This window comes from Copadichromis virginalis, linkage group LG20 (genome assembly GCF_057382275.1).
Source record: "Copadichromis virginalis isolate Kocher_CV1m ecotype Utaka linkage group LG20, C_Virginalis_male_GT1.1, whole genome shotgun sequence".
NCBI classification, from domain to species: Eukaryota; Metazoa; Chordata; class Actinopteri; order Cichliformes; family Cichlidae; genus Copadichromis; species Copadichromis virginalis.
The window spans coordinates 3,981,928-3,990,646 of NC_140637.1; the positions used below are offsets into that span (position 1 = coordinate 3,981,928).

Genomic DNA, 8,719 nt, shown 5'->3' on the forward strand with positions numbered 1-8,719 from the left:
TATGATAACCCAATGATGCAGAACAGCCCAGAGTGTTAGCATTTGAATAGCTGCAATCTTTGTTCTTCTTTCTTAACACGTTGCCACACTGAATTTGAAACCAAACAAAAGATACTACACTAAAGTGAAAAATGTCAGGTTTTACATAAACAGATTTTACACCAGTATAGGAGGAACACACGGTGCCTTTTAACACAGCAAGCCACTGGTTAGAGGTGCGGTAGTAACTGGAGAAATATTTTTTGTCAAAGAAAATGATTAAATGCAAAATTCTGTGGGAAATATGTAGAGTCTGGGCTTTAAAAAATAGTATTAAATTGGCAGCGCAACACCAAGTTAAATTTATATGTTTTCCTCTGCCCCGCAGTGCTGTTTTCCCATCTAGATTATTTTGATGTGAGTTTCCAAAAATCCATTTGGTTATTAAAACAAATACATCCACCAACATGGTTGTGAGCAGCTTCATGCAGGAAAGTACGCTGTCCGCCCTTATCACTTTAGGAGGAAACAAAACTTTGACAGATTGACAGGAGGCAAACGTCAATGGCATCCCACTTGGCTGAGCTGTAATGTTAGTTAACTGCATGTGATGCATTTTCATACCTGAAAAGATTCACAAGATGACTTTTTTTTCTTTTAAATTATTGTTAAAAATTGTAACTTTTTGGTTCTTTGAGCAAATGGCATCTAGTTCATTGCATTGAAGAGAGGGCACTGTTTTGTGACCCCTTGTGACTAGGTTACAAACATTTCTGCAGATGATGTCACCAAAACAGGGAAACTTACTGCAAAACAATGTAAACATTTAGAGGAAAGACATGCAAATTTAGCTTTTTGGGTAGTACAGGACCTTTAAATATGATAGTAATCCAAGTGGAGAGAATTTTTATACTGCTATATTAATACTTTTACTTAAATAAAGGATGTGCACAATCAGCTAGTGGTCGTAATAAACATCTATCTGCACACAGTAAGGCCCGAGCGGCCCTCCCTACTCCACACTTGCTGCTAAACACCATGCAGGAGCTGGTCATTCATCCTTTTTGAGCACATGAGGAGACTCCTGTTGGCTGCTCATGTCAGCCTGACAACCCGCTGATGGTGACTTTACGATGTCGCAGTGTGACACCTCAGAGATTTCTGAACTTCACACAGAGACAACATTTCACAAGGCACTTTTTTTTCAAAGTCCAGCCTAATGGGACGTGTTAGTGTCACAGCCAACAACAACAAGAAAAAAGAAATGTTGATATAGCTGGATAGGATGCACTTTTTTTTTTAGCTATTGCACTGGTCATTGTGCTGTGCTGCAGAGTTTCAAGAACACTGCATCACACTTTTTATTTTGAGTTTTTGCTCCTTTTCTGTGTTCTTTGGCAGTTTTATATGCAGTCATGTAAATATTACTGTGGTTTCAGTTTAACACAAACCAGCCTCTTGGAGAGTGGATTTTGGTTCAGCTGAAGTTTCTTTAGTCGATGCCCTCCCTGTGTTATAGAGAAAAAAACAACAACAACAACAAAAAAACAGATAGGCCTCCAAGACACCATTGTGTTTGGTACTTAAAAGGAAGGACATCTAGTCCTTCTCTGCAGTCAGTGCAGTGTGCAAGCTTTTATGTATGAACATGGAAAGGACTGAAACTAGTCAAGATTTGGCTTTCACAATAAGAGCGCTGCAGGAATCTGGTATTTTTTAGAGAAATGGTCTGAATGCCAACTGCAGTCAAATATTTTTTGTGACTATCAAACTTAATGCTCATTAATATAAAACAGAGAGTGAAAATTGGGATTTTGTTCAAAAACACAATTCTATTCATTTTAATATATAAATTAAAAAAACCTTCATACCACATTTAAATGACAGGCAAGACAAAGTAAAAACAGCTGTTTTTTTAACAAACTACTGCCATCTTAGGGAAGAATAAGAGCACTGCAGCAAGAAACAGCTGGGGAATATTTAGCCTACATTTACACATAATGCTGAAAATCTTTGTGCTACAGTTTGTGTAGTGAGTTATCTTAAAAAGTGCAAATTAACATGTGCTCAGTGAATAACAACTTTAAATATTTTGATATTAACAAATAGATTTATGTTAGAAAACAGATCTGTATGACAACAGATGACAAAAATTATGTTGAATCAACAGAAATACATCTTGTGTAAATATTTTATTAGTATTATTTTGTGGCTTTATTAGCAAAAATTAAGTGAGGAGGAAATTATGACATTCACAAAAAAATCAAATAAATTCGTTTTTCTTCCGATGTAATTACATCCATAACTGGAGTTCCTTTGACTTTATTTCACAAGAAAACAATCTCTCTAAAGATAAATGCTTTCCTTTATCAAACATGTGGTTTTAATACATGTTTTTTTTTTTTTTGCATGAGCCCCAAAGGTTGATTCTGTTCATGTGGATGTAGTGTTTTCAGTGGGAGAAATGTTTCGTCACCCATGCAAGTGACTTCTTCAGTCTCAGCGCACTGCAGGTGCCGTATAAACTGTTCATTGCATAATGACAAACTAGCCCACTGAATGAACAGTGAGCTGTGAGGTCAGTTCTTCCATCATTAGTATGCAAATTGCCATGACCACTGATCAAACAATCACTGACAAGTTAGCTCTTCTGTGTTGTGCCATCCGCTTCGCCAGAGGAAATGGAAATCCTCCTGGCACTTAACAGCGTACGCTACATTGCTTCGTTTGCGTCAGGGGACCCGATCTTTGGGGTGGACCAGCTTTTGGCGCAGAGTGTTTTAGGGTTTAAAAACTATGGAGACGCTGTGTTTAGAAAAAATGCACCTCATCTGTCCCGATACTCCTGTCACATGAGGGATCACTAAGGGTTTTTGCTTAGGCAGCGGTTGTCCTCTCCTGGATCAGCTGGAGAGATCCAGGGATTTGGAATTTATTAAACTCATTATTCTGGCAGGACATTTTGGTCCACAAAGATGACATTTTACTGAACCTTGTGTTGCTTTTTCACAGCTTTTGTATTGCTAAAATGTTACTGTTCGCTTATCACTCAGGCAGGCTGATTGATCAGAATCAGATTTGAGCTTTAACATTGCAACTTATGTTCAGAAAACACATGGTGCACGGTACAGCCAAATTCTGAACCAGAGAAAGCCTTTTAAGCCTTTATGGTTCAAAGTTTCTGCCTAAAACACAAACCACATTATATTTACTATTTAAGCTCAAGAGATTCATCATTTCTGTTCTCTTAAAGGTTGCTTCACTGTCAGAGTGGGCTGTTAAACGGTCACAGGAGGTGACTGTAACGTACACAGCTTGTTTATTGTTGCAAATAGCGCTGCTAACTTGCTTTGTTAATTGAGTTGATCATTTTCTAAAGTGTTGGGGTGAAAATGGACTCCTTATGTCACCTGATAGGACATTAAATTAAACATAAAACAGAAGCTTAAATAAAAAAATGAATCTGGTACCAAATTCTCTCACATGTAATTCTAATCCTGAGACTTAAAACTAATTTTCCCAGCAAAATCCACAAACTGTACAGATTGAATAAAGATTTGGTTGTGCTACCAAAAACATTAAAAAATACAAAACAGTAACTAACACATGTTCACATTTAGAAAAAATGTTTATTCACATGGATGTTAAGTTGCATCACGCAGCATCAGTGGTATCCACGAGCAATAATTACGGTAAACTAAATTGTTTAGTTTAATTATTGTTTAAACTAAAAAGGAACAAAAAGTGCTCAGTAAGCAATAACATGTGGCTGATATCTTAATATACAAACAAGGACACAGGAGTGAAACTAAATTATAAACAGTGGTGTTTACAGAGAAACTGAGAATCATCACTATTCTCAAAAATGGCCCATGGTGCAGTGCGGTTTCTTAACACGTATCCCCATAGTTTGGTATAGCTGAAGCATGTACACCCAAAGTGTGAAAACGACCAACACATAATACTGAGAATGTGCCTCAGCTTTGTCCATACAAAAAGTCACTGATTAGTTTTCCCCGACCAACAAACGGATAAAACGTCTTCCAAATGAGAAATAATTATTTTCTGTCGATCTTACACAGAAAAATGCAAACGTGAGGGAAAAGCTTAAAGAAACAAAAAACAAAAACCATCACTTAACTGTTCCTGCTCAATAACCAATAACGTCCAGGCCACACCAACAACAAAAAAATAAAAAATAGAAATAGCACAAGGAATTAAAGCGCAGGAACAAGTAGGATAACTGCTTTAAAGTGCTTATGACGACACAAAAAGGCCTCTAAAAGAAGGCAAAAACTTCAACCTCAAAATCACCACAAACAAAAATCAGTCTGAGAGGTCATTGTCTTTTGAATACTGTAAAGGTGAAGGGGTAAACTGCTGCACAAAACCTTTCTGCAGGAGGCCGCAGCTCTTAAAGTCCTCCTCTGAGAAGGGGAGGTTCTTTAAAAGTCTGTTTTCAAGCTCCTCTATATACGCATAGTTCAGCAAAGCCAGTGGGCTGGATGAAGCACAGGAATCATTATCAGGGCTGTTCTGAAATAATGTCACGCTGTCGTTCTGATCAATCCCGCAGTGCTGACTCATGGTATTCTCAATTGGCAATGTGTGGTTGTTCTCACACTCACTGTGCTGGTTATTGATTATTTTGGCACTTGTTTCTAAAGACAACGTTGTGGTCACACTGGGCTTCAAGCAGGCATTGGTGTTTGCCAGAATCTCCACTGGAGAGAAGCGGCTCGGTGCGATTTCGCTCAGTGGCGTTGACCCTTCCCTCGCTCTTTCTTCTGTGACTGTCTGGACGATGTTGAGGTTCCACACATCTCCAGCCCCTCTTCCATTTCTGCTGGGGGTGAGCTCTTTGCTCAGGTCCAGGAGAATACAGTCAGAGTCCTTTTCACTACTTTCTGTTTCTGTCTCTTCCCCAGATCCATCCTGCTCCACACACTCTGCCTCCCAGGCTTCTTCACATGACTTCCCAGATCCCCTTACAGGAGACTCAAACACCACTCCTTTAGGAACAAGAGGATGGAAGTGTTTGCGGCGAAGGCTAGTGTATGCTGATGAGCAGAGTTGCCTCTCTGGCTCTCTCGACATGTAGTGTCGGACTGACTCTGGTACCAGGATTTCATGGCGTTTTTTGTGAGGGAGTAAGGCAGAAAGACTTCCAGGTACACATTTTCCTACAATGGGTATAAGGCAGGTAGGTTTAAGTGCTGAGACAAAATCCTCCAGCTCTTGGTAGGAGGAGTGATCTGAATAGGGTACTACATGGACATAAGGGTGGAAAGAGATCAGCGGCCTGCTGGTGGGCAAGATGGCCAAAGTTGGTTGTTCTTTGTTCCACTGGTGCAAAGCAGAGGCACAAATCTCTGACTGGTCCACAGCTCTGATACGGCCGGCCCCTGGCTCAGTAGTGAAGACATCAGGCAGCTCCAGAGCTTTAAGGGTCTCCATTCTCTCAAAGCTCACCTCAATCCAGGTTTTAAATTCCATCGCCAGCTCCAATAGCAGGGACTCTTTACCTAAGGAATAAAGGCCTGCAAGACGGAATAAAGCAACAAGAAAACTTTAGACCTGCAATAACTGACCTTTTTTTAGCTACTGAGAATCAGCAGGAACAAGCTGTGAACACAAGAATGACAAATCATCACCTTCTAAGCTGAGGATGTGAATTAATAGCTTTGAAAGTGAGACAATGTGTTTATCAGAAATCTGAGGAAGAGCTTTGTGTTCAAAATATCGCACAGCTACAAAAAAACAAATTTAAAAAAATCCTTCTTTTCAATCCCAACATTGATACTGATATTGCTGTTTTTGTTAATTTTACATGTACTGTTGTCAGACACACCCTTTGGCAAAGAGTGCAATGCGACTCCTGTGTATGTAACATCAGCTTTTGTCCCCTAATGGTGGTGGTGAGGCTAAGGTTCCTATTAGTGCTGTCAGCGTTAATACAACGTTAACACCACAACCGCATTAACGCGGCAAATCCCCGTTAGAGAGTTAACATGGATCGGCCCTGGCGAGGGCTGCACGGCATCAACACACGTGCAGCCCTCGCCAGGGCCGATCCATGTTAACTCTCTAACGGGGATTTGCCGCGTTAATGCGGTTGTGGTGTTAACGTTGTATTAACAAGATTAACGCTGACAGCACTAACTCCTATTAATCTTTGGCAGTATATACACCCAATAAAAAAAATACAAAAAAAGCCATTTATGCACAGTCACAATACAGTAACTGACAGGGCTGCAGCAAGCTGTTTAAACTGACCTATGATAACATTGTGGCTGGGGTGGCTGCGAATAATCTCCTTAATCTGTTGAGTGGCTCGCTGTCTTGATGGCAGGGTACGGTTAGGGTCACAGTTAGTGTTGTCCAGGTACAGCACATCTATAGTGGCGTAGGTCCGTAAGCATGGCTCACGCAGCATTGAAGGAGTGTATCTAAAGTCGCCTGAAATAAATCGGCGCGGAATGTTAATTTACGTGATACCAAAAACTTGAGAAATTAAATCCAACAGGACACAACTTGAGAAATTGCATTTTTCAATGTCTGAGAAGCTTCAGAGAAACAGACCAGTGTATAGAATGGAGCCAAAGTAGCCTTCGAATAGAAACATGACAGCCCCTGGACAGTGGTTGGCATCTATCAGTGTGACCGTGAGCCTCTCCTTGCCAATATCATCCAGTGGGAGTAGGTATGGCTCACCCACTTCTAAAGGATGGATCCACTGTTCTTTCACCTAAGCAGACATGGAAACATTCAGAGGAAAACCAAAAAACATCAAAACCTTATAAAAGACTTTGGTGCAACAGAATATCTACTACTCCAGATCACGGTCAGGTTTAGTCTGAAACACGTTTAAGGTTGATAAAAGATCAAAGTTTGGAAACTATAGAAATAACACACCACTGTTATTGTATATTTTGTATAGGGTTGACATGTTGTGCACTCAGATCAGAGATGCTTGGGTTTATAACCTGGCAGTATTGAATGTTTATGTGAGTTACTGTTGCCTCCTATGAGTGTGAAACAGCTTGGCCAGTCTCCTCTGACATCAGCAAGACATTTTTGCCCAGAGAACTGCCACTCACTTAATGTTTTCTATAAGTGTGCATACTATAGCTGTCCACTGCAGGGTTGAGGGTTTGACACTTCATCTGTCAAAGTGTCCTTGGTACAGAACATCTGCCATTTTACCTGCTGCTTCTGTGTCGGGCTCTACAGTAGCCAAACACATTTGTTACTGTTCTTTCTGTTCCAAAACTCCAGCTTCTTGGCTATAGAAAATCATGTAGCTGGATAATCATTAATTATACCTGTGCTGTGCGAGCCCAGGTGTAGCCAATAGCTCTAATTCAATAATTAAAGGTTTTAGATCCCGTGCAGCACTGCTTCTACACTCAAACATGCATTTGTTTCTTTATTTTTAATGACTACACCCTCCCTTACCTGCAGCTTGAGTTTCAACAAAGTGGCGGTTGTAGGTGAGCAGTAGATGGGGCGATTGCTCCACGTGGACGTCAAACCTGTCGTGTGGTCGCTGTGCATGTGGGACAGGAAAAACAGCCGGATACCCGGACACTTCCGCACATGCCAGAAGTCCACGGCCAGCGGCGTGTGGGGAATGACTTTCCCGTTTGCGGGCATTGTTATTGCCACCGCTTGAGGTCATCCAGCTGTGTGGTCAGTCGATAGATGTCACGGGTTTTTCGCCTGTGGCCAGCTGTTAGAGACTAATTAAAGTAATAGTTGGGAGTTTGACGGGCAGTTAAGGTTGTCACAGAGCAAACTGCGTATTAAAATGTCAGCAGAAACACAACAGCGTGTTGACATAAACAAAAAAACAAAACCCTTCACTGGCTTCTGGCTAACGGAATCGCTAAATACAAATTTAACACTCGTTACTAAAGGCTACATACTTTTTTTTTCTCGTATTGACCTCTGATTTAGGTTCAGAAAATCTTCAGCCCAACCTTGAGCACCTTAAACAGCTGGCCGGTCGTTACATTTTCACAGTTGCGGTGCTAACAGCAGCTGTTAAGCCCCGCCATTTCTGTTTTCAATTTAACGCTCAACGCCTCCTCTTCCTTCTTCTTCTTTGTTTTCTTTATTGTAGCGGTCGTGCTGCTTATCTACAATACTGCCACCAAAAGGCGGCACTCGGCTGGATCCATATAAAAAAAACTAGAAACACCCCCCCCCCAGCAATAGCAGTCACCTCAATATGCTTTATGATGTAAGGCAAACACTAAAAACTTACAATGTTAAAGAGAAAACCTCATCGAATGGTCCCTTCGGAGCAGCACTTGGCGACAGTGGAAAGGAAAAATAATGAAATTTCTTTTTATAGGAAGAAACCAAGGATGTAGCAAATCAATTTCAACAATATCCATTTTTAAAACTGTATTTGTAAATCTCTAAAAATATATATTCAATACAGGAGGCTACCAGAAATACACAACGTAAGCAAACTGTTGTAGTATCCACAAGATGGCGCCAACAGAGCGGAAACAGTCGCTTCATGGCAACTTTGCAGGGCATTTATTGTGTTTCTCATATTTTACGAGATTATAAATTGATAGAGAAGAGCGCTTGATTATTTCCGAAATATATTAAAGCTTTAAACAATTCTAGCGAAAAAAAAGAGAGAGATATACTGAAGACTTTGGTGTTTGGATGATGGATTGATTCCCCTCTGAAACCTTCGAGACTTACTTACTGTATCTAATAT

At 40.5% G+C, this 8,719-nt stretch overlaps 1 protein-coding gene across 2 annotated transcripts; it reads right to left on the reverse strand.

Moving 5' to 3' along the window:
* Window positions 1–3,588: 3,588 nt before the first annotated feature.
* dclre1b (DNA cross-link repair 1B) lies at window positions 3,589–8,479 on the reverse strand. Of its 2 annotated transcripts, none has more exons than XM_085444427.1 (5): window positions 8,249–8,479; window positions 7,438–7,721; window positions 6,562–6,727; window positions 6,256–6,438; window positions 3,589–5,519 (listed from the first exon to the last, which is right to left on the reverse strand). In XM_085444427.1, exons 2-5 carry the CDS (start codon window positions 7,633–7,635, stop codon window positions 4,306–4,308), a joined length of 1,761 nt encoding a protein of 586 aa, XP_085300553.1. In that variant the 5' UTR covers window positions 7,636–7,721; window positions 8,249–8,479; the 3' UTR covers window positions 3,589–4,305. The 2 variants fall into 2 exon arrangements, with proteins under 2 accessions (XP_085300553.1, XP_085300552.1); XM_085444426.1 differs by lacking the exon at window positions 8,249–8,479 and adding an exon at window positions 7,908–8,090.
* Between the last annotated feature and the right edge of the window lie 240 nt (window positions 8,480–8,719).